General features: G+C 36.3%; 1 protein-coding gene across 1 annotated transcript in view; it reads right to left on the bottom strand.

The window, feature by feature from the left end:
• Nucleotides 1-26,564, bottom strand: part of LOC101693310 (ovostatin homolog 2) — a 44,503-nt gene that overhangs the window by 3,244 nt on the left and 14,695 nt on the right. The window contains exons 10-31 of the mRNA XM_013049546.2: nt 26,424-26,533; nt 25,929-26,087; nt 24,717-24,944; nt 23,885-23,939; nt 23,303-23,448; nt 22,762-22,911; nt 19,146-19,316; nt 18,159-18,306; nt 15,435-15,540; nt 14,386-14,614; nt 13,891-14,020; nt 11,587-11,705; nt 10,773-10,824; nt 9,958-10,041; nt 8,932-9,108; nt 8,111-8,192; nt 6,968-7,124; nt 4,950-5,024; nt 3,892-4,057; nt 2,875-3,086; nt 1,655-1,864; nt 856-980 (exon numbers count right to left, since the gene is read on the bottom strand). Coding sequence (XP_012905000.1) covers nt 856-980; nt 1,655-1,864; nt 2,875-3,086; nt 3,892-4,057; nt 4,950-5,024; nt 6,968-7,124; nt 8,111-8,192; nt 8,932-9,108; nt 9,958-10,041; nt 10,773-10,824; nt 11,587-11,705; nt 13,891-14,020; nt 14,386-14,614; nt 15,435-15,540; nt 18,159-18,306; nt 19,146-19,316; nt 22,762-22,911; nt 23,303-23,448; nt 23,885-23,939; nt 24,717-24,944; nt 25,929-26,087; nt 26,424-26,533 — 3,091 coding nt within the window. The remainder of the gene's footprint in view (nt 1-855; nt 981-1,654; nt 1,865-2,874; nt 3,087-3,891; nt 4,058-4,949; nt 5,025-6,967; nt 7,125-8,110; nt 8,193-8,931; nt 9,109-9,957; nt 10,042-10,772; nt 10,825-11,586; nt 11,706-13,890; nt 14,021-14,385; nt 14,615-15,434; nt 15,541-18,158; nt 18,307-19,145; nt 19,317-22,761; nt 22,912-23,302; nt 23,449-23,884; nt 23,940-24,716; nt 24,945-25,928; nt 26,088-26,423; nt 26,534-26,564) is intronic.

Below are 26,564 nucleotides of genomic sequence, written 5' to 3'. Positions count from 1 at the left end.
CATAAGTTGGAATAAAGAGCGAATTATCTGGACCTGGAATCTCCCAAATCTCTTTTAAGCTTACCTGAGGCCTCAAAGTCCTAGCTTATAAACAAAGCTGATAAATTTATATCACATATACTTATGTTAGTCTTAGATTTCCACCATACTTAAATGATATCTTTGTTTAGAAAGCAAGTTGAGAGCTCTATGGTGTATGTAGTTCTTATCTTAGCTCTGAGGTTTAAGATGTTTAAGAGATTTTCATTTGGAAATCCTAAGAAAAATCCCCCAAAGGAAGTTTACTCAGTTTCCCCACATATTAACAAGGGCTTCTGTGGCAGCTATAAATTATATATTAGTTCAAGAGGTTTATTTTGTCTACTCCAAAAAATAAAAATCTAAAATTTTGCTCTGGCAGCTATAAATTATATATTAGTTCAAGAGGTTTATTTTGTCTACTCCAAAAAATAAAAATCTAAAATTTTGCTCTATGCAGTTATAGAATAAGCGTCTCTAAGTTTTCTCATGCTGGACCACTTGTGCTTGTCTTTAGAAGGAAAAATACACTCTCCATTGTCCAAATCCAACAGTACTTCCATACACACAAAACAATGGAGGCATTGCTGGAGTATCAGTGAGGCAGAAGCTTTCAAATTTATACCCGCCTACAGTATACATCTTACTTGCATAAATACTAAACTGTGGTGTGCACACAGAGAGCTAGAAAGAGACGATGCTCTAGAATATCACCACCAATATATCAAATCATTGTGGTAACCATCTTAATATTGATTTTGCTACTGTTTAAAACAATTATTTTTTTCATCTATCATTGCTCTAGCCCAGGAGTTGATATCAAAATGGGACACTTACTTGATGGTTACTGTCAGGTCAAAATTACTCTGGAATATATCTGAAGAGTTTTTCTTGGTCATTTCCAAGGAAAGGGAAAATCCAGATGCTTTTTTAGGTAGTAGTACATTATATCTCAGGATACCCTGAAAGAATAGCAAGTCAGAAGACAATCCATTCATTTATCCTGTAGTAAGAACTGAAGGACTTATTTTTTCTTTATTTTCATTATTATTGCACTTTATTTTACATCTTCACCATCAAGGAATAAGGCAAAATGTAATTGTTCAATTTTTAGAAGGTGCAAGAATTTTAATAAACAAATAATCTTGACATAATGGAAATATCAGAATGCTTTCTAACAGTGACATTCTTTTAGAAACTCCTCAGTTATTTGGCTATGCTTAAGAGTAAGTATCTCTTCATAAAATAACTTTCACTTTCAGCTATTGATTAGAAAATAGCAATTGAAGAAAGAACAGAGATAACAGAAATACACGATGGTAAGATAACACTCCATCTATAACTGAAAGGATAATCTAGCTCTTAAATTGGCAAATATCTCTGTCTCAAGTAGATTTCCTTTTTTTTTGTTTGTTTGTTTTAGATTTTATTTATTTGACAGAGAGAGAGAGCGTGTGCAAGAGAGAGCACAAGCAGGGGGAACAGCAGGCAAAGGGAGAGGGAGAAGCAGGCTCCTCGCCAAGCAAGGAGCTTGATGAGGGCCTCGATCCCAAGACCCCAGGATCATGATCCAAGCCAAAGGCAGACATTTAACTGACTGAGCCACCTAGGCACCCCTCAAGTAGATTTCTATTACCTGGATAAATGCACAGCCTTGTCCTTCTACATCTACTGTATATTGTCCATGAGCTTTTGTTAGTTCAGCACGCTGGACCAGTAAGCGATTGTCATTGTTAACCTGGAAAATCTCATTGGATTCTTCATTGCTAAAGGTGACAGTGTTCTGATCATTAGAGAAGGTGAACTTCATATAGTGGGTTATGGCAAGAAGACAGACAGCAGTATCCTGCAAATAACCATAGAAGCAAAGATCTAAGCTCATTGCAATGCAATATTAGTCATCATTTGACCATGAACTTTAAGTCAATCCATAAAAATATTCCTAAATCAACAGAATACAAAGAATCAAATCCTAAACAACAGGACAATACATTTGCTCACGCAAATGTTGTCATTTCGTCTCCCTCAACAAATCTGAGTTTAGTAGTCTAAAGGATTTCACAAAGTATAATCTCTACTGTTGAGAATAGTGCCAACCACTTCTAAAAATTGACATAATGTAATATTGTTTATATAACATTATTATCTTATAATAATATTTCCATTATGTCAATTTGCTAAGTATTTTGGCTGCCTTGGGTAATGCTTATGCCCATCGATCTTCAAGGAAAGGAGTCAGAATCAGAAAATGATGTTGGCAGATTCACTAGCACATGGTTTTATTCAGAAACTAAGACTACACCAAAGAAAGTAAGGAGGGAAGTGAACATTTCCTTTGTGGGAATGACACTGCATTTCTTTGAATTTTGATTTTTTTTTTCTGTTAAGACATAAACCACTATTCTTTTTATACCCCTTTCTTCTGTTACTCTTTCCTTTGTTTGTGTTTCCCAATGTATACAACACAGAAATAGAGAGAAATCTTTTTTTCTTTGCTGATTGATATGTAGTATCATAGTATCATTGGCTATCTAACTTATCATCAAGACTCTATGACAATAATGTCTTCTAGTCCTATCTTCTACTTCTACTGTGTAAGTGGAGGTATAAGTTAGTCATAAATTCCTTGAAAAGATACCTTAATTTATTCATTTGTATATAAGGAATTCTTACTAGTGTCTGTTACACAAGAACTGCCCAATTAATAGTTGTTGACTAAATAATAGGATACATAATATCAAATATTCTTCATCTCAGGAGGCATTTTCTATGATTACCTTTGCTATCTAGATAACTGAAGAGAAGCATCTTTTGCAATACACATATTGTTATTAATATCGAGACTACATCAGTCACCTGAGTGGAAGAGAAGCCCCCATGGGAATTCATCTGTTGGGCAAGCCACTGCACAATCTTACTCGCATAGGTGAGGTCGGGAGTTTTCTGGGAAAGAACAGCCAGCAGCACATAACAAGTCTTCTCAGTCTCAGCAGATGGTGCATGAGGAATAAAGGATGGGGATGATTCTGTCTTGGGTTTCTTTGCTCTTTCCCAATATATTAAATTACCTGAGGAAAAGGAAAAATTTTCACACAGACTGAATAAACACCATGAATTACACATAAGAAGAGTACAAATTCCATTCCTGGCCTCTGCTCTGGGCTAAGATATGTCCCCTCAAAATTCACATATTCAAGTCCTAATATCCAGTACTTCAGAGTGTGACTGTATTTGGAATCACAATATTTGGAATCACTCTCAAAAGGGGGTGATTCCCTTAAAATGAAGCTGTTAGGGTACACCCGAATCCGGTATGACTGGAGTTTCAATAAGAAGGGGAAATTTGGATTCACAGAAGGGACACTAGGTAGGCAGGCCCACAGAAGCCCATGTGAAGACAAAGGGAGAAGATACCCATCTATATGCCAAGGAGAGAGACTTTAAAAGAAACTACTCCTGTTGGACTTCTAGCTTCCAGAACTGTGAGAAAATAAATTTCTGTTGTTTAAGCCACCTAGTCTGTGGTATTTTGTTATGGTGGCCCTAGCACACTGATATAGCTTCCAGTAAAATTTCTTAAGGTTAAAAGTCATGTGTGATGAGGTCCTATAAACAGTACTTTTGGTCTATGGCATGGTCACCATGCTTGGTTTCCTTTACTTCACTAATCTGAAAAGAAATTAGCAGAAAGGATAAAGAGGGAGGTAGGAAATATACAATGTTCTTTAATGACAAAGGGGCCACTGAGAAATTCTGTAAGATAAATGGAAGCATACCAGTGATGACAGGGTTCCCATATGATTGCTAAGTAAGTTTCATTACTTTATTCTCAAGGTCATTCCCATCAATAGTAAAGTTAATAATGACACTTACTTGTTTTGGTAGCAGACTGATCCAGGATCTGGAGTAAGGATTCTACTTGCTTCTCTCTTTCCGCTAATGCAAAAGCATAAGCTAGAATCGCATGGATGTAGCCATTACTGACACCGTCTTCCAGGGCCTCCTCTAGGCAAAAGAGCCCATTTCGTAGAGCGGGAAACTAGTCAAGAGAAGGATAATATATTTTAAAATAATACCTGAATGCTTTATAAGCTTGCTGAATATTTAAACTAACCATTCTTTAAAATGTATTTAATTTATCCTTGAGCTATAGTTTACATAGAAACCTATTCATATACACACATGTATTATTTATACAATTTAAAAATACTGTTGAAATTAATTTTTAATGGATATTAGTATTTGAGAAAGAAAATGTAAGTAATATGAAAATAGTAGTTTTATATCTCATCAGTTATATTTTAATTAGTAATATGAATTTCTTCTATATGGCAAAGCATATGAATGAATTTATTTTTAAACCAAGGTATTTTACTCTAATGCTTGAAATAGAGGCTAATATTTCTAAAGATGATTTTCGAGATATACTAAAGACAGTGAAAATTCCTGATCTCTTAGTTCAGGAATAGATTTTTGAGTCTGATAATCTGAATTTGGGATTGGGGAGTAGCCAATATGAATCATGCTTAACTTGAAAATGTTTACACACTGAATTGGGTGTGTAAACACCCAATATTCTGACAAACAGAATATTGATTATGTCTACACACAGAATAGGGGTTCTTAACCTAGAATTCATGGCTGAACCTAGAATTCATGGCTCAACCTCAGGCACTAGCTCAATACCGGAAATGGTATGAAAAGCTTGTGTATGTGTTAGTTGTGTATTCTCCCTAGAGAAAAACTCGAGTGCTCATCACCAGTTTCTACAAATCAAAAAAATGTTGAGCAGCATTCACTTAAGGGGTGGTCATGTATTAAGTACTCTCTTGATGTTTCATTCAGTCTGAGAATCTGAGATCACCCTGAATCCATAATTGATTTAACATTCATTTAAGTGACTGGAATTCAAGAATGATGGAAAGTCATACGGTGACATTGAGTCCAGCTTCAAGGAAGGCTCCAACAACATATGCAGTAAATAAAATGTCCTCTTCTTCTCCGCCCTAAACACAAAGGGAAAATTAACCAGACAGGATAGTAGACCACAAAAAAAAAAAAAAAAAAAAGCTAGTTTTCTGAAGTGAAATGAAGTATGAAGGAAAAACTGGAAGAAATATCTTAAAAAAAAAAAAAAAAGCCAAACACCTAAAATGTAATTTTAAAATTAAATGGCAAATAACAATGCTATCTAAGAATCCATCAGGATTCATTATAATGAAATAAAAAAGTACTATCAAGTATGCTAATGACATATGTCATCATCTACTGATGTGACCTACTCTTGGACATGAATTCTGAACAATTCATATGGCTCTATTTTACTCTATTTGTTGTTAATTTGGAAAAGCAAACTAAGAACTTCTGTTGCCTTTGGGCAGAAAGTTTCTGTGAAGCTGCCTGAACTTCCCTGGAAAAGTACTCTAAGTGGTAATAATAAAGGCTCGTAGATTCTTACAGTGTAAAAGCGTTTTTAAGCTACGCAATTTGTAAGCTGACATTGCACAAAAATGCAGTGGGGAACATGAGCCTTAAATAAACCAGCATCTGCTCAAGAGGTTAGGATTCCGTCAGGAACAAGACCCAGGGACATGAATGGATGCTCTCATGATACTAATGCAAACAGCATTCAGAGGGCATTGGAGATCCACTGATCTGGTATAAACCTCTCGTTTTCTCTAAGCAAAAGGTGACCTCTTTCTTCTTTAGAAAATGAATATCCAAGGAGCTCAGTTTTCAAGGTGCAAATAACGGTAGAAGGAAACACTAAAATAAGATGTGGGGATCCATTTACATTATAACAAGTTCTATCACTATTCCTCTGCAGTGTAGGTTCTTATTTTTCCTTTGCTTCTTCCTAACTCAACACACACACACAGTTATGGAAAAGAGATTAGGTAAAATCAGACAAACTGCAGCAGTGATCAGTAATGAATCCAGTAAAAAGAAAGATGTGGAGAGGCTTTAGAAAAGAACGTGAAAAATTCTCATTTTCTACATGGGAACAAGAACTCTTCTCTACCAGGGAGCTCCTGGAGTGAAGAACAGATTGGGAATAATTTAAAGACGTTTTTCTACACCACAAATAGTGTAACAATTTGAAAACAATTTGCATTAAATTAAATACCACACAAAGTGGCCATTTGACCATATTTTGAAGAGGATTAGCTTTACGTTCCAAAATCCCAGTAGAGGAGTGGTGATTAAGAAGGATCCAGAGGGAAAGCCCGAATATTTCAGGTGATAGGAGGGCATGCTAAAGTATCATATCAGAGGGATTGTCTTCAGACGCAAATACGAAAGTTAGGAGAATAAAGAACACAGAAGGTGGAATGGAGGTGGACAGCTATCTGCAAAGACGGGAAATCAGAACGGAAAATGCCTACGGATTTACCTTAATATGGACAGGGAAAGGGAAGCTGTGGATACCTTCAAGGACATAGTTCATCTCAGTTGAATTTTGACCCACAGCAAGCGAGGCCTTTATGACTTGACTTGAGAAGGTACTGAAAGAGTGTTTCACTGAAGTGTTGTAAATTACTAAGTATTGAACTTTCTTGCCATCCATAAATAGGAATGAATTCCCTAATCAGGATGCCCATCCTTGACATACTGTCTGGTTCCAAATTTATGAATGTTTCCTTCCTAGGTTTCTTTTCTCTTCCTTCACTCCTGTTTTTAGTTTCTCCCCCAAAGGAGACTAGTTGTATGGGAGAATTAACACAGCGAAGCAAACCACATATTCATGAAGAGGTAAGTCTAGCTAGTGTTAGCGTGTGTGCCATGGAATGATGCTATTGACCAATATGCCCTGGGTCTATGGCTCCAGCAGACTCAGAAAGGGTAATGGTCCCAGGGAAAATATTCCTGTTCCAGGTTAGTTAAATCAGACATAGGAAAGGTAGGTAATGCAAAGGGGCGAGGAAACCTCGTTCTGTACATTTCTCACCTCCCAGGCATTGTTGAAAATCTTGCCATCACTTTCAAAGCAGCCATTTATTTTCTGTTTGCTTGAAAGCCAGATTAAGGTTTCTTTTTGAACTTGTTCATCAATGTAAACATATTCCTTCATTCTCTCTAATGTCTTAAAAGTAAGGGCACTGAGCCTGTAATACAAATCACCAGTTAGACAGAAGTTAGATAAAAAAGAAATGTCAGGGGCGCCTGGGTGGCTTAGTGGGTTAAGCCGTTGCCTTCGGCTCAGGTCATGATCTTAGGGTCCTGGGATCGAGTCCCGCATCGGGCTCTCTGCTCAGCAGGGAGCCTGCTTCCTCCTCTCTCTCTCCCTCTCTCTGTCTGCCTCTCTGCCTACTTGTGATCTTTCTCTGTCAAATAAATAAATAAAATCTTAAAAAAAAAAAAAGAAATGTCATCAAATCCACGCGTTCAGCACCCTCATTCTCTTTGGATAATGGATGCATCTAGTTTGGCCAATGTTGACTATAGGGAATCTTTATTGATAGTGCATTTTTCCTTTGGGTCCGTAAAATGTTATGAATACAATATGTAAAAAGAAAAGTAGGTAATTTTCAGCATGTTTACAAACAAGCTTCTTGATTTGTGGTTCATTGGATTATCTATATATGGAGATGGAATGGGTACAATTTGATGCTGGGAGGCCTTCTAGGTTTTTTGTTCATTTGTTTGATTTTTAGAGAGGGAAGGAGAAGGGTGTGGAAGGGCAGAGGAAGAAAGAGGCCGGATGAGACCCTGAGATCATGACCTGAGCCGAAATCTAGAATTAGATGCTTAACTGACTGAGCCTGGGGCCTTCTTTCCTCTCCATTGACTCTTTACATGGGTCTCTGGGAAGTGTGGACTAGGCTGTACCATTTTCCACAAAGTTAGGCTGTGGAAGTACAGGAGGTTGTCAGTAAATGATAAGTCTTCTGGGCAAATTGTCAGGGCACTCCAGGCATATGGCTGCATTGGAATTAAGAATAATAGCTTCTTTGGTTCATCTCTGTCCATTCACTTAGAAACCCACTTTGCTTCCAAATCTCACCATACTCAACTCTCTCCGCCTGTCCCAAGCCCTTCTCACATCATCCCTCTATTATTTAAAATAAAATTTTTATTTTATTTCTCTTACCACATGCTTCCTTTCTGATTCCTCTGCCGAAACACACTGTATGAACCATCATAGTTTTTGAAAGACAGTTGCTTTTGATAACCTAAAGTACAAAATGGTAGGAGATTATCTTTTTAAGCTAAGCAAATTAGAAGAAAAAGAATGGCATACTGCAAGCCCTGTGTTTGGGTTTTAGACAGACGAATTACTAGATTGATCATTTCAGTTTTAATTTCTGAAACTCAGGGTCCCTATTCATAGTGAGAAAAACTAAGTTCTACTTAGTTTTAATGACAAGATGTTACATGTGACTATGCCCAGCTCAGTAACTGACACTTAACTAATTGTTTAATACCTTTTCCTTAAGGTTAATTGACTACTGTGTTATCTTTCAGAAAAGAGAACCTGAAGAAATTGTACCCATGAGCCATTCCTTGATATTTCACAAGATTTATATACCTCTTTTCTACATACAAATCCAATTACTTCATTGCAATGGAACGCCACTGAGCCAACAAATATAGAAGTTGATAAATGAACTATTTATAACTACTATTAGTAACAGTAGCAACAAACTAGGTAGCTTGGCAAAATATTCAGATTAAAAAAACTGGGCTCATAATTTGAAATGTTATTGTTCTGAATTATGAAGCTAAATGACCACACATATACTGAAGTAGCAAAAAAAAAAAAAAAAAGTGAGGACTCAGAACACCCCAGTTCAGAGCTCAGATCCACTTTTTCCCCATGAGAATAGCTTATAATGATAACTTTGTGATAGCTTAGTATTAGGAAAAATTGATTTTATTTTTTATAGGCAGAAATTACTTAAATGGTCTCACCATTAGACAAGAAAAAGAAAGCCTTAGATTTAACTTCTTCCGTTAACTGTTTAGTAGATTTCAGATAGTCAAGGACATAGGTATCTGATGCTAGCAGGGCAATATTCTGCTCTCCACATCCATATGGCATTTGGAGAAGATTCTCCAGATTTTGCATCGCAAGTCCTAAAATATCCCCTAAAAATAAAAAAAGCTGAAGGTTACTACTGCTTATAGTTGGCATCTCAGCATTAGTAACTATGGATAAAAGAGGCATAACGAAAGCAGGAAATATTTAAAATTGCATTTAAAAGGTGGAGATAAGGAAAGTTTTCGTGAGGTAATTCTAAAGAGGAGATAGGCATGAAGGGTGAAGCAAAAAGAGTCTATGGTATGAAAATATTTCTGGAAATCTCATTACCAGAGAGAGGGGGGAATTAGATAAGAGTGTGTTTGTTTGCTTGTTTGTTATTATTATTATTATGCATGAGTTTTCCTATTATGACAAAATTCCCACCATCTTTAACAAGCAGGGTTTATTCTAATTCTTCAAAAGGGAATTTAAGGGGCCTCTGGGTGGCTCAGTAAGTTAAGCCTCTGCCTTCAGCTCAGGTCATGATCCCAGAGTCCTGGGATCAAGCCCCAAGTGGGGCTCTCTGTTTAGCTGGGATCCTTCTTCTCCCACTCCCCCTGCTTGTGTGCACGCTCTCTCTCTCTGTCAAATGAATAAATAGAGTCTTTTAAAAAAGGGAAATTTAATATTCAGATGCATGAGTTATATAATAGAAGGCTTTATTTTCTAAGTGCCAGTTATCATCCAGCGAAACAAGCGTTTCCTAAGGACATGGATTTGAAAATGGTATGTAATCCCTTCAGATCCCACATGGAAACAAGCATAGAGAGGATGACCTTCAATAGTACTTTCCTCCAACTAATACTTACAGAAAAATCTCTCCTTCCTGTTACTGTAAGGATTATTATTATTTTTTAAATTACCTCATTTAAATTTTTCAAATCATCGTGAAAGACAATACTTAACCAACTTACCCACAACAGTGAAAAAGGCTCTGGCGGACCCTTCTACCACACTGTCTGGCAAGTCCAAAACTACCTGTTTGGAGGCTTTGGTCCCTAGAAAGAAAATATTGATAAAAACGATAGTGTGATAACTTTCCTTTCTAAACAATAGCGGCAGATGTGTGGGACAAACATATTAGGAAATAGATTCCGTTATTTACTTTTATTTTGCAAGTTGCTTGTTTGAAAAGATGAAATTGCCATCTCTGACCTATTTTGGAATTATGGTATATTCAGAAAATGGTATATATGTGTGTATTGGAAAATGTGGCCCTTATTTTCCACTAGTTTAGTGCCTCAACTACTTATGTATGAAAAACATATAAAAAACTACTGACAGATTAAATGGCACACACAAAAGGAAAAGCTTGGAGACTCCCGCTGAAATCAGATTATCATCAAGTTGGCCACAAAGCAGGAGACGGGAGGAAGTGATGTAGCTCTCAGGTACTTTATCCCAAGAGTACAAAGAGCCTAATACTGATCTTCCTCTGTCCAATACTTTGCTGCAGTCATGACGAGAGGAGCCCAAAATGTATAAGATGGAGAAATGGGCTGAGGCAGACCAGTGTCATAAGTGAATTTAAAAAAATACCTCATAAATAAATAAACTTTTTTGTTAGCCAAAATTATATAATGAAGATAGGGCATGAAACGAAATAATCCTCCACTAGTTACTGAAAAGGGAATCACTGAAATGACTCAGTATGGCAACGTGGAAGGAGAGGAAATACACTCATAATTTTTCTTTGGGACTAATTTGACCACCTAAAAGTTCCTCTTACCTTTTGTGCAGATGAGGAAACTTTGAGTCATTTCCCTTTCAATACCTTCAGGCTGTCAAAGAGTAAACAAAAACAAGCACAAAATGAGTCTGGGCCACCTTCCATGTAGGCATGGCTGGCACACGTTTGTCTCTGGGAGGCGATCCATTCCTTGTTCTCCTCTGTTGAATTTTGAAAGTCACCGTGCATTTATTTCCATGATCCCCTTTAGATTCTGTGTTCCCATAGGTCAGATCAGAGATAACTTTGATGTCATTGTGTACACTCTCAACTCCTCTGATCCTGTCTAGGATCTCCAGTAAATAAACAAAAGTTTATTTAAAAGTTTTGCAGAGTAGGGACAGGCCAAGAGGCAACTTGAGAAGTATGCACTGGCGAGTGTTAGTTCTTGTTGAAGATGATGGGAACCACATGGTAGTGTAGGACAAGAAGATCTGTCTCTGATTTGAGAGTCGGTTAAAAAAAGGAAAGAAAGAGCAACAGGCCTACAGGAAACAAGAGTCAGGAGCAAGCTAAGTGCCATCAAGCCTGTTTCAAGTATTAAGTTTTACTCTCCTAGGGTCAGTAAATTAATTTTTAATTAAATTAATTAATTCAGGTATTAATTAAGGGAAGTTAATTAAATAAAATGAATTAAATTAATTAATTCAGGTATAAATTAAAGAAAGGATGAGCTTTATTGCTGTATTAATTCATATAAAATGATATATATTACGTGAAAGTAACTCGAGTCCATTAATTTAGCCTGTTCAAGAAGAACATCTTTTCATATTTAACTTTCTCTGAAGAGCTTGAGAGTTTCACATGTACATACCTCTACCAACAGACTTTTGACTACAGTATCTTTCCAGTTTAGATTCTGATGCTCAGGACCTTCTTTTGGACAGGCACTACTTTGTCTGGACTCAGCAACTATAGTGATATTCACTTTCCCTGGAAAACATTCCCAAATATAAGTTAAATGACGCCTGGCCCCTTCTATAATGGGAAATGATTAGAATCTAATGAACCACATCTTGAACTGAATGAACTGAATACTATCATCATATTTATGCTTAAACCAATATAACTTGCTCTTTTTCTTGCCTGAAGATAATTTGGCATTTTCTGTTTTATCTGTTTCAAGATTCCTTACATTAAGTAAATGATTCGTTACCTAAAAAGCAAAACAAATAAGTAAATGAACAAACAAAAACCAGAATCAGACCTATAAATACAGAGAACAAACTGATGATTGCTGGAGGGAAAGGGGTGGGGGAGATGAGCAAAATGGGTGAAGGGGAGAGGGAGATCCAGGCTTCCAGTTAATGAAAGAATGCCATGGTGATAAAAGGTACAGCATGGGGAATAGAGTCAATGTATTGTAATAGCCTTATGTGATGACAAATTGTAGCTATACTTGTGCTGAGCATGGCACAACCTATAGAGATGTTGAATCACTATTTGTACACCTGAAACTAATATAACATTACGGGCCAGCTATAATCAAATAAAGAAGTTTTTGAAAACTAACCAAACAAAAAATAAATGACTCATTTACTTAATTAAAAAGTAAGAAATTTTAAGGAAAAATAATAATTTACAAAACCAACAGAGACAATTCCTTGATAACTGTTTGTAAAGTTTACATATGCCCATACAGGAACATAACATCAAATAACCAGGACTCTTAACTCATCCCAAGTTTGAACAAGCAAAAAGAATAAAATATGCCATAGGGGAAAGGCCATTGGATTTAAACGAGTGTTAGCAAGGAATCCATTTTTTTTTAACTTCTTGTGAATCATAGGTCATGCAATTAAAGCTGATCTTCAGTTTCCTTATTTGTAAAAATTAGAAGACTGAAAAAAGAGATTTCTTTTGTTTTACTATTACTTAATATATACATATATATGTATATATACATATATATTTATATGTATGTTTATATATATATAAACAATTTACTATTCTTGTTTTTCCTTGCTGCTGTGTTTTGCCTCATTTGTTTCTTTTTAAGAAAGCTGTCAATTCTTCTTTCTTAGAACTGTGTCCCCCACTTAAAGCCATAAAACTTGCCATAAAAAATGCCATGCAGTGTTCTATCTTAATTGCCAGGGAAAGATTTTTGAAGACCTACAGTAGTCAGAACAACTGAGAAACAAAATCTAACAGGAAAACTACTTTTAGACCAATCTCACAGGTGAACTAAAATGATCTCCTAAATAATCTCTTTGCTGCCCCAAAAATATAATGAATAGGGGACATGAAATAAAGGAAATTTTAATGACAATTTTTACATAAATGATAATAAGTCTTATGCATCTTCCACATCTAGCTTTTTCTGTTTACTAGACTCTTTTTTAACCCTTCCCTTATATTTTTCAACAGTCTACTTCCAAATGTATTTCTCTATATTGCAATAATATATGCATGAAGATGTTACTCTTCTCAGTGTTTTATCTCCATCTAAGTGTTCAGTATTTTTGGTGTCTCAGCATATATTTAGTAAATCTGCAAATCCTGGCAATTTGTGATGGAGGAGTAATTTTGGGATAAGTGACACACGTTCATGATGACAGGTGAAGAAGTAAGTTAGAAGTGAAGGAATTGGGCAAAATTAATGAAAATACCACCTTCTTTTAGGATATGATATATGGATTTGATAGATCATGAAAATTGGCATTTATATCGTATTTCAATCCCATTATACAAATGCAAATAATTTTATACAAATGAATGGTAGTTTTGCTCTACACAAGCATGAGCTACCAGAAACTAGATTATAAAAATGGGATTTTTGACTGAGGATTTTAAAAAAAGAGAGGGAGAAAATTATGTTAGTATAGAGGATGTATGGAAAATAAATGAAGACAATAAAAATAAGCTGGTTTTCCCCCTCACCTAATTCACCCACCCCAAGGATTAAGAGTATACTTATTGTGATGAGCCCTGACTAATGTATAGAATTATTGAACCACTATTTTGTGCACCTGGAACTAATATAACACTATATGTTAACCATACTGGAAATAAAAGTAAAAAAAAAAAAAAAAAAGGAAAGGAAAAAAGTTTGGCTTTCCATGAGAGATTGGCGTTTGGCTTTCCATGAGAGATTGGCGTACACATAGCTGCTTACCCAATAACTTAGGTAATAGAGTCCAGACATATGTTTTCCTCTCTCCAGGTTGGATAACCTCACTGCCATTGTTTTTAGGGGTGCTGATATTTGCCTCAAAATCCTGAGATGCTTCCAGCTGAACAGAAATCTAAAAAAATCGTCATGCAATGAGGGTGGCACTCCAAACACTTTGCTGTTACTAATTCTCTTCCCATCTTGAGAAAATTAACTATTTTAAGTTAGCAAAAATTAAAGATACCAAATGACTTCTCACAAGAAGAAAAATAAGGTAGAACACACATCATTATGAAATGACATTGTCAAAGCGGTATTTAAATCTTTGCTGTGAATTCAAGCAACTGTCTTAATCTAAGGATTATGGAAACAGGTCTCATCACTTTATCATACCATTTTGCCCTTGAGAATAAAAAGAATATGGTGATATTCAAGGAAAATATTGAGGGATCTTTTGGCCTTGTAGATTTCATCTCTAGGTCAAAGGGAACAGCTTACCTCTACACATGTGTTCAGGTAGCTGAAGACATTGATAATCAAATCAGATTGTTCATTTCGAACAACTGAAAAGGGCAAGGTCATTTCAACAAAGAAAGGTTGGGAGATTTCCAGAGTAGCTGTTGATGAAATGCCAAATCCAGCATCACCATTCACACAGAAGCCATCTGCCTGCCACTGGGTTATAGTATCAGGGATGTGGAAGGACAGATTTGCCGAGCCTGAGGAACTAAGGAGAGATCATTGATGAAAATTATTCTTTGCCTCAATGAGGAAACTAAATTTAGTCCAGAGCAAGCAAAAAGGTGTTTTTTTTTTTTTTTTTTTTTTTAAGATTTTCTTTCTTTATTTGTCGGAGAGAAAGAGAGTACAAGCAAGGGGAGCATCAGGCAGAGGGAGAAGCCAGGAGCCTGATGCAAGACTCCATCCCAGGACCTTGGGATCATGACCTGAGCAAAAGGCAGACACTTAACTGACTGAGCTACACTAATGTCCCATAAGCAAAAAGATTTTAACTGAAGGTTAAAAGTAAGCTAAAACGGTTAGACAGGGGATTGGGTAATAATCTTGAGGGCTGGACTTCTATGAAATTTATCCTTAAAAATATCACATTTCTTGGGGCACCTGGGTGGCTCAGTTGTTAAGCATCTGCCTTCAGCTCAGGTCACACGGTCCCAGGATCCTGGGATCCAGTCCCACATCAGGCTGCTTGCTCTGCGGGAAGCCTGCGTCTCCCTCTCTCATTCCCCCTGCTTGTGTTCCCTCTCTCACTGTGCCTGTCTCTCTGACAAATAAATAAATAAAATCTTTTAAAAAAATCACATTTCTTTAAACAGTGCATTTTTTTTTATTGAGGCAGTTTACATCTATCTGCATGAGATTAATAAATGAGAAACAATGCTACAGAAAAAATAAAATACATGGTCAGTACATACAAATGAATAGTATAATATCTTTTACAAATATGGCACTACTTTATATATCCAGGAATAAAGTTTAAAAAGAAAATAGAAATAAAGACATGTAGGAGGGAAAACTCAAAAACTCACTCGACACTGACGAGGTCCCATATCCATGTCTCTGGAAAGTTTGTTCTTACTGTTTCTCTTATAGCCTGTTCTGCATAGCCAAAATTCTCCTTCATGCTTTCATGAGCTAAAAGGAAAAGAAATGCTTTCTTAGGAGAGAATGAAGGTATGGGCTTCAATGACACACATCTATTAGCCATCTGTTTAACCACACAATGCTTTGCTCCCGGAGCTCATTGTCAATAAATGTGCATCTCAACCAAGGCATCAGTATTTTGTTGTTCAAATCTCTGTCATTATTAAAGACAACAACAAACAGACAAAAACAACAATCAGCCTACATTGTTCCTCCAAAACCAAATTTAGAGAAAGTGATGTTTATTCCATAAATGGAGTTTCTCATTTGAAATTCTGGTGTCTGCCAGTTCCACTCTGCTAACCTTCCCTAGAATTTCTAGTGTCATCAATATCACTAATTCTAAAGAACACTTCCTTTCACTTTCTTTGCCTCTAGGCTGTATTTGCAATCATAATCACAGTGTTCTTTTTAAATAGTCCCTGATGTTAGCCTCTGTGATGTCATATCCTTCTAGTTCTCTTTTTTTGCCGTTCTCATTTCAAGATGTAATTTCTCCCTCTTTGACATATTCCTAAGAGCTGTTTTCGGTCCTCTTCTTTTCTTTATTCCCTGTTTCCCCATTGCTATCCTCACACAGGACACCATTAAGCACGTGAGCTGATGTCTGCTCTCCCTCCCCCCACCTCTGTGTCTCCCGCCTGGACCTCTCTTCCGAGTTCCAGACTTATGCGTGTCATAGTCTTATGCACACATTTTCCTTTTCAGTTGCATTTCAGGCATTTTAAGTGAAACTCTTCCAAAAGCAAATGCATTATATCTTCCACCTACGACTCTCCAGTATTTCCTGTCTCCATGAAAGGTACCAAAATCCACTCACCCGAATCAGAAACTTAAGAGTTGTCCTTGATTCAGCCCTTCCATCCAGCATTTCCTATCCGAACCAATCTGATGAAAACTGCTTGAAAACAGCTCTCAAATCTATCCATGGTTCTCTATTTCCATTACCTTTGAAACATTTATTTTATGTTTTTTTTCAGCGTTCTAAATTTCATTGTTTATGCACCACACCCAGTGCTCCATGCCTTTTTATGGTAGTCCAAGCATCACCCTCTCTCAATTTAATTAGTAGCATTTAGAATATTTCATACAAACAGCCCAAATCCCAATCTCCTTTTCCACAGAGCAGCCAAAGATGACTTTGAAAAACACATATTAGATTATTGGCTGAAAACTTGTCAATTGTGCATTATTCATGAAAATGAGTTCCAAACTCTTTAAATGCCCTACAAGGTCTCCACGAGCTGTCTACCCCTCTTGCTTTGGCTGTCTTCACCCTGGCCCAGAAGCCACCTTTCTGACATTTGGCATTTATTTTCTTAGCTATTGATATTTTCCTCCCTGCTTGGAATGCCCTTCTATCTCTTTCTGTGGTGCATGATCATTCATCATTGAGGTCTTGGTATAAATGCTCTTTCCTTCAGGGGGATATAAGAGGCCCTTGAGAAATTGAGAAATTTACATCTTCTATTCATATTCTTTGCATGTAATGTACTCTCCCAAGGCTTTTGGAATTACCTGTTTCATTGTAATACTTCCCTGTTAGACTAAAAGTTCCAGGACAGTAAAGATTAAGCTACTGCCTTTACAACATCTAACTCAGTGCCTATAACTCAGTAAATGTTTGTTGAATGACTTAAAAAATGCATAACAGAAGAAAGAAGATATTAAAATGAATGACTTTAGGTTTCAGCACATTTTATTGAAAGATACTAAAACGTTGAAATGTTTCTGATAAGGCTTACTGACTATGGTGTCATCAAAGAGCAGAAAAGTGGAAAGCTTCAACCTCTTGACTAGGATTCCAAAGTGGTTTCAAACTTGACTTTCTAAGGCTTCTTGACTACCCCCTGAGTCCACACTTATATAAAGTTGTCAGGCCTTTCATTTATCTCAAGTACTTTCTGGTACTCACCTTCAGGATTAGCCCCACTTCAATTAATGGACTAATTCAACGTTATGTAGAAGGATTTAAGAAAGTTGTTCAAGTATTTTCAGACCTGGAATTCAGTTTTGATCTTATTTCTGTTTTGATGATTTGTTTCATTTTGTTTCTCTGACTAAATTTCTGTTTTGAAAATCTGCTTAATTCCCTTATTCATCTAAGACTATGGCTGATTTTTTTGCTTACAGGCTTTCCAACAGAAAATGGACTAATAGTTGAACACACTTCTCTGATGCCAGCTTTTTGGCTATCTGGGAGTTAAAATACCCTTTCTCTTGAATTATGGTTTATACATAATAAAGGTATAAGGGCTCCATCAGGACACCTCATTCTCAAGTATCACACTCACTTATAATGACTGTCTTCCCACATCCCTACACACTGCCAGCTTCCTATGCTCTTCTGACATTGTGTTCTACCAATAAAAATAAACTTCCTTTCATAGCTGAAGCTAGTTCTTCTTTTTAACAAAAACCAAGCCAAAAAAAAAAATCATTTCCGGTCTGCCTTATCCTGCTTTGTTCACTTGCAAGATGTCTAGTTGTAGCCAAAAACATGGTATAATTCACACCCAAATCCCAATTTGTATAGTTTTATCCCAAATATACCCAATTCCACGATTTCTTTTAGCCATCTCTCAGACACGAAATTCTAGATTACTCACACGCAATTCTAGATGGGGCATAACTATACATTGGTGCATATTCTTCTGAGGCTAGATACAATGGCCCAGGGAATGGCAGCCTTCTCTCCACTGAACATACTTCTGGTTTCCGATAATGAAGATTGGTAAAGACTTTCAGACCCATAGCCTTCAAAGAAAAAAACAGCAAAAGAAAGTTGTGCTTTCTTTCATGTTAAGACCCCCCCCCCCAAAAAAAGACCTATCAACTATACTATAATCATAAGGAGATGACACAAAACGGTTTCCTCTGCTAGCAAGGGTCTGGGATTTTAGAAGTCAAGTCACCACTATTTGATGTATGGAAAGTCTTTAATTTCGAAAAAAAAATGATAAGCACTATGGCTTATCTAGCATTTATGTGCTAGGATTTGGATAAATATTTTAAGTCATTCCCCACTTAATTCAAAGGGAAAAATACTTCTGATATAAGCACTATCATCACCCTAATTAACACCAAATAAACACACACACACACACACACACACACACACACACAGAATGCAATCAGTCTTTTGGAGAATTGGGACTTAAGCTAAAGTCTGCCCAATTATATGCCCCTTTTCTTCTATACCTTTGACCTCAATTGTAAAGATCCTTTTGTAGAGGTCTCAGCATATCCAGTGGATTGCCTCAGTATAGATAGAGTTTGGAATATATTTTAGCTTCCTGATTTGATGAGTTTTGCATAACATCTCTTGCAATAAATTGAAAACTGTCTCATTACTTCAAACATAAGGTTTTTATATCTTTACAGAAACTAATTTATTTTTTAAAAAAGAGAAAAATCAACAAAAATTAATATCTCCTTTTTATAAGACAATTGCAGAGTGATCTTTAAACAAATTATGGACACCAATCTCCAAGAATAGGAAGAAAAGCACACAATTAATAAGACATAGATATGAATTCTGAATACTAAAATTAAAATTGAGAGGAAATAATTTTTAAAATCTTAAATGATCTTACCCTGAGAATATCATAGATGTCTCCATCACCATAATTGCTTACAGGTACATAATACAAACCATTGTAAAACATATCCTTTTGAGGAATGCAAGAGTCAAGCTTGCCATCATCAAGGTTGAGCCCATGATGGAAATAACCATATAGTTCTATATTTGGAAGTAGGCTGTACACCTATGAGAAAAAAATCACATGGTTCCCAATGATTTTAAGCATTCCTTTTATTTTGACAAAGTTGGCAAGTTTTGTGCCATTATAAAGAGGAAGAGGGAAAATTAGAAAATCATGTTTCAACTATTACACCAATATTGGTTTATGCAAAAAGTATCAATGGATGCTAACTCTAAGAAAATTTCGAGGAGGAGCAGGGTATACAAATAGTTTTAATAAACACAAACTGCTTATTAGTTGAAGGAAGAAAATAGCCCATGGAGATATATGGAAACATGTTTATCAGGTAATCAAAATTACTATCACCAATGATGGGCAGATGGATCTTGCATACCTTGAAAAGTGCACAGTATCATGTATGTGGTATTCTGGTTCTGGACAGAGATGTATAATCTTGCCCCAATCATGAGAAATATCAGACAAACTTAAAATGAGGAACATTTATCAAAAACTACTTAGGTGGTTTAGTTTAGTCTGTTAAGTCTGACTCTTGGTTTTGGCTCAGTTCATGATCTTGGGGTCATGAGATGGAGCGCTGTGTCAGGCTCCATGTCATGGAGTCTACTTAAGTTTCTCTCTCTCCTTCTCCTTCATACCCCTGCTTATACTGTCTCTCTAAAAAAACAAAAGACAAACAACCCTCCCCACAATACCCCAAGACAACAATAACTACAACAGCAACAACAAAAACCCAAACAAATAAAATATTTGGCTTAAGTTCTCCAAAATATCAATTTCATAAGGGACAAAGAAAAATAGTGTTCTAGGTTAAATGAAACTAAAGAAACATGAGTACCAAATGCAGTATGTTATCCTGTCTTGGATCTTGTATTAAATTAGGAAAAATATGTGGCAAAGGGGACATCTGATCCGAAGTATTGAATCAATGTTTAATATTCTAAATTTGACAACTGTATTATAATTATGTAGGAGCATATCCATGCTCTTTGGAAATGAACACTGACATATTAAGGAATAGTGTAGCATGAAGGATTCAACCCACTCTCACATAGTTTAGGAAAAAAAAATGGAAATGTTATGTATATATATGTGGGCATGTTTGTGTGTGGGGTGGTGGGAAGACAGAATGAGAAAGGGAAAACAAATGTGGCAAAATGCTAAAAATTAGTGACTGTGGTAAAGAGTACATGAGAGTTCTCTATATAATTCTTACATCTTTTAAAATTATTTAAGACTCCATGCTCAGTGAGAAGTCTGCTGGAGATTCTATCCTCTCCTTCTGCCCCTACCAAAGTAAAAATCAATAAGTAAAATCTTTTTTAAAAATGAGGACAGGGGCACCTGGGTGGCTCAGTGGGTTAAAGCCTTTGCCTTCGGTTCAGGTCATGATCCCAGAGTCCTGGGACTGAGCCCCGCATTGGGCTCTCTGCTCAGCGGGAAGCCTGCTTCCCTTCCTCTCTCTCTGCCTGCCTCTCTGCCTACTTGTGATCTCTGTCTGTCAAATAAATAAATAAATAAATAAATAAAATCTTTAAAAAAAAATGAGGACAACTGTATGGCTCAGTTAGCTAGGTTTCTGACTCTAAGTTTCCACTCAGGTTATGATCTTAGTGTTTTGAGATTGAGCTCTGAGTCAGGCTCTGCTTAGTGTGGTCTGTTTGAGATTCTCTATCCCACACCTTGTGCCCCCAACCTGGGCTCTCTCTCTCTTTCTCTCTAAAATAAAATCAATAAATAAAATCTTTAAAACTATTTAAAACTAAAAATTAAACTTACATAATATTAAAAGTAGAACAAACTTTAATAATATGAGTTGGAATACACTCATTTATATAACTTTGCTTGATTTACACTGTTAATATGGCTATAAGATAATAACCAAGGGCAACCTCTTTTGGCTCTAATAATATATTCTCATTCTCTTGAATCTTCTGGTCTGGTGAAGTGCTTCTGGAATTTTCTACTGGTGGACCTTTAATGGTTTTCCCTCAAGGTGGTTTTTCTAAAACTTTGCTACCTCCAGTTGTAGGAAGAATGGGCAGAAGCTCTTTAGTCTGGCTCCATGAAATTCTTAGAAAGTGTATATATATTTTCCACACTTACAGATATGTTTATCCTTTATTTTTTGATCCTTTTCTAACTGACTTTGAAATCAGTTAGAAGCTTCTTAGCACCAATAAAAAATTTATATGTATTTAACTTTCGCAAGTAGGGAATGTGGGAAAAAAACACAGTTTATGTTATGATTAATCATTATTAATATATTGTTATTAATTAATTTTTATAGTTTATACTTAAAACTAGATGTACTATAGAATGTTAAGAGCAGAAAACAAAATTGCATTTTTCAGGGAGATCTCATTTGTAACATATATATACCTTCAGAAAACAGATTTAAAAAATAGTATCATAAATGTTCATTTCTGTAAAATAAAGGTCCATTTTGTGAAATAAAAAAGTATGAGTGTTAAGATTATGAATGATTTTAAATATTTCCTTCTTTATTTCTTTGTGTATTTTGCACATTTTTTAAACTACACAGGTGCTAAATGTGTCTTCCCAAAATAAATGTGTTGAAATCCTGATGCCCATTGTGGGAATTAGGAGGTGGAGACTTTGGGGGGTGATTTGGTCATGAGGGTAGAACGAGTAGAGAATGAGATTCATGGCCTTATAAAAGATGCCTGAGAGATGTCTCTTGTCCTTTCCACTATGTGAGGATACAAGAAATCTGCAAACCAGAAGAGGGCTTCACTGACCATGCTGGCCCCCTCATCTTAGAATTTCAGCCTCCAGAAGTGTGAGAAGTATTTTTACTGTTTATAAGGTATCTAATTTGGGGAATTTTTTTTTTTTTTTTTGTAGCAGCTCAAATAGATTAAAGCAATAGGTATATTTAATAATAAGAAAATATTTAATTAATTAAATTAGTTGTAAGTAGGATCATACATCTCAATATTTATATGTTCTTGTGTTAAAAATAAAGGGAAAATATCCAATAGTTATTAATGGGAATAATTTTGATGTCTCAAATTCGAGAATGGCTGGTCTGGAAATGCTTATGACAATACAAGATCTGTTCATAGATAACAACTTTGGGTGCTATACCCAAACTTATCCTTCAACACAGAGATTTAACTCCAGGTCTCAAGAAAAATCAAACATGTAACCCATGAACAAAGGAAGAAAATATTTGATGTTCTCAGTATGTTCATCTCAAATGAAAACATCAGCCGAGGATGCCTGGGTGGCTTAGTCCATTAAGCGGCTGCCTTCGGATCAGGTCATCATCCCAGAGTCCTGGGATGGAGTCCCGCATCAGGCTTCTTGCTCAGTGGGGACACTGCTTCTCCCTCTGCCTGCTGCTCCCCCTGCTCATGCTCTCTCTCTCTTGCTCTCTTAAATAAATAAACACAATCTTAAAAAACAAAAAAAATAAGCTGAAGGGAAGGAGTCCAGATTAAAATGAGGAAATCAGAGAGCTTACACTTTCAGCTGACAGCTGTTGTTCTGATTTCAGCAGAAGGACACTCTTATCCACAGCCCGGAGTGCACAGAGTGAGTCAGGGGCTGCTTGCAGGTAGAGACTGGTGTTGGACCCGGGTAGCCCCTGCTCCTTAGAGAACTTTATGCTAACCTGCAATGGAGGAAGAAAAGGAGAGTAAGATCATTTAAAAAATAAGTTGAATAAATACGTTTGAATGCATTCAAAATAATTTGAATACATGCAATCTTTTCCAAATAAATGTTTATAGATTTCTGTATTTATGTTTCTCCTGCCCGTTCTCATCCTTAACTCTCCCTACAAGGACATCTTCACGTTTCTCCTCTCATTTCAGGATTGGCATTGCTACCAAAAGTTATTTATTCTGCTGGCAATTCCCTTATTCCTAATAGTTTAATTATACCAGCATTTACTCTGAGATCACCACATAAAGGTGATAGTAATTATACTAGAAGACAACAGGAAGAAAAGTGCTCACAGCTCTGCCTCTCTCAAGACAAGCAAGAAATAGAAGAAACATCACCTTGTTTTTAAAGCACTTGTCAACCTGGAATCTGGCACTGTCGGCCACAATTTCCCCACTGGGATGAAGGGTGTAGACAAGCATGATAGCCACAGGAGCCAGTTCAGCACTGATGTCGATCGGGAATGAGAAGCTACCATTCCAGGCTGTGTGAATAGGAGACGTCATTAACCAGTACAGTGCCCAAAGTTTCCAGGTTCACTGGCTACACTTAGCTAAAAGAGAATGGCTTATGGGAAGGAAGAGCAAATTGGGCTTTATTTTAAAGGCAAAGCACTTAAATAATGGAAACTATGTGCACAAATAAAAAAGACTGCACAATTTAGGCACTAAGAATGTTTGGGTTTTGATCACCACTTTTCTCTAGTGTGCGCGATGACCTGGCAATAAAAGAAGCAAGTAGAAACCTTTCTTTGAAATAGTTGGAAGGAGACCTTGGGCTGTACTACTGCTTTCCAGCCACTGATGGTTAACATTAAGTGCTCTTCCTAACCTCTTGACTCTATCCCTGTAACATTCCCTTAAAAGGAAAGAAAAAATGAAAGCAGAGTACATAGTAAAAAATGAATGCATTAAGTATGCCTTTGTTTCTGATTTCCTTCTGTCCACTGAGGAAGATAGTTCCTTTCACCATCACCTGTGTAGAACAAAGAAAAAAAAATGAGTAACATCATCCAATTCACAGATATTAAAAATGGATAATGAATGGCTTAACAAGAATTCTATTCCCAAGAGAAGGTAGTTTCTGTGAACAAGTGTGAAACATAGACTCTGCACAACTTGGAAAAGGACACAGAAACTATTATTAATTGAAAGCCCATTATGCGTTAGAAACTTCATGAATGAGACACAGTGTACTGTGCAAGGGCATTTACAGTTCTCTGAATTATTTAGACTGGCTTTGGGTAAGCGAAGTCATTTCACTTCTTCACCACCGTTCCCTTATTTGTAAAATGGAGGCATCCTTGGGGGTCGAAAAGTCTATCTCTTCCACCTTTCAATATGCTTTATAAGGACAGAATGGATAAATATGGGGAAAGAACCAAAAAAGCGAATTCCTTTTACTGTTTAGCAAAATGAGCAGCCTTGTGCCTTACTTTCTGGTATCCACCGAATGTTGCAGTGTCATGAAGAATCATAAATGCTTGGTATAAGTTATAATCAAATGATTAAAATTGTAGACCTGAATAGCAAGTTTTTCAATCTTAGGGAAATTGAAATTGCCTTGGATCTTTTTATGTGGTTGTTGGCTTACTAGTTTCTGTTTGTTATTAATAGCTCCAATATCATTCCCAGCAAAGTGAGAAGGTCGACTCACTCAGATGCCATGGGATGATGGACAGACCCGTTCCAACCTGTCCTGTGCTAAGCAGACAACTAGACAAGACCCAAGGATCCATCAACTGAGACTTACCAAATAAAAGAAGTTGATACTTGAATCATCCCTATATGCTTCCCCGTTTAGGGAGTAATGCACGGTAACAATTTTTTGTTGGTTGCATCTAAGCTGCTTTGGCTCAGGAACAATCTTCAGGAAGCTATTGGTTCGGGAGTAAAAGCGTGAAACTGAGAAATGAGCATCCACATACTCAGGTGTTAGCCAGCTGGAGGGATGGCAGCTCATAGGTCGAAGGTATGTGGCCTGATAAGAAAAGGAAAGCAAAGGATCTTAGAGCAACAAAGACCTTTAAAGATAGGGATTATTCCAGAATGGAAGGCTTCTTAATTCTTCAAAATAGGGAGGAATCTTAGCTTGTGGGTGACGTTTCAAATATCAAGTTATTGGGAGTAAAATAATAATTAACACTTTCTTTTTTGTATATAAAACATGACCATAATTGTATGTATATTTTATTAGACCTATGTTAATTTCTTTTTTCTTTGTAATTGCAGTCAGGGGACAGCCTTACACCCTGTGTCTTTCAGCTATCTATGTGCATGGACAAATTGTTTAACTCCAAAATTCTGTTTAAGAAGCAGAGAAATATTGGGGAGGGTAGGTGCTGTGGTGAGTGCTGTGAAATGTGTAAGCCTGATGATTCACAGACCTGGACCCCAGGGGCAAATATACTTTATATGTTAATTTAAAAAATGGGGGAAAAAAAAGAAAGAAGCAGAAAAAAAGACATCATAGTATCTTCCCTTTTTATGCATCAAATGATCAAAGGGGAAAAAAAAAACAACTCAACTGCATGAACTCCTTCTGGTTTCTCAGAGGAAACTATTGATTGGTAGACTTTATAACAACATCCTCTCAAATAAGTTTTCTTACATATAATTTAATAAAGAACAAGCATATAAAATACTTCAAATATTAAAACTTTGTTAAGATATTTTTAAAAAAGGTTTGTTTATTTATTTTTAGAGAGTGGGGAGGGGCAGAGGGTGAGGGACAGAGAGTCTTAAGCAAACTTCACACTGAACACAGAGCCCAAGGGGGCTCTGTCTCATGACCCTGAGACCATGACCTCAGCCAAAACCAAGAGCCTGATGCTTAACTAACTGGGCCACCCAGGCACCCCTAAAATATATTCTTAATACAAATGATCTTTTAAGCAATTCCTAATGTTCAAAATCCCTAACACTCAAATAGGTTGTGGGATCCTATCTACTTTTGATGTCTTACTTTCAGATTGAACGCTTGATCGAATATATCTGAAGTGTCAATTGAGAAAGGAGCTTCCCCATTCTCATCTGTGGTGTAGTTTCCTATAATCCTGTCATTGAGCTCCAATTGCAATAACTTGTCCGCCATCGGCACATTATTAGGACCAGAAAATTTAAGCTGTACAAAAAAAAAAAAGAAAATTAAGTTTTAAAATTCAAACATCACATTTCTACAGAGAAGGAATTTTTTCTATTCCCTAATGTGATTGTTGACTTGTAATTTTATGAAATTTCTATATACAGAAATGTGTTCTATTAAAAGATACATAAAATGGAAACAGATACAATTTTATCTATTGCTTTCTTTCACCCTGGGACCTTTTCCTCATCTATCAGACGCAGTAAGACTACAAATGTGTTACGAAAATAGGAAAAATATCTCCAGAAACTTTCAAAGGGCAATCCATGATCCCTGAAAAGGAAAAGAGAATATGTATTTTTAAGTTAGACCTACAGTTCCAAAATAAGAAATTCCTCTTCTATAGAAAGGATCCATGTTCTCAAAGCTCACACTCCCAAGCAGTTGAGTGATAAAAGTAGAAGCTCTTTCACTGATTTGCACACCTGTAAGAAGTGAAAAATAGTGTGAGGGAGG

This window comes from Mustela putorius, unplaced genomic scaffold (genome assembly GCF_011764305.1).
Source record: "Mustela putorius furo isolate JIRA1106 unplaced genomic scaffold, ASM1176430v1.1 tig00537227_pilon_pilon_pilon, whole genome shotgun sequence".
Classification (NCBI taxonomy): domain Eukaryota; kingdom Metazoa; phylum Chordata; class Mammalia; order Carnivora; family Mustelidae; genus Mustela; species Mustela putorius.
The sequence above is the reverse complement of the archived record's forward strand: the minus strand, read 5'-3'. Positions and strand labels throughout refer to the sequence as shown.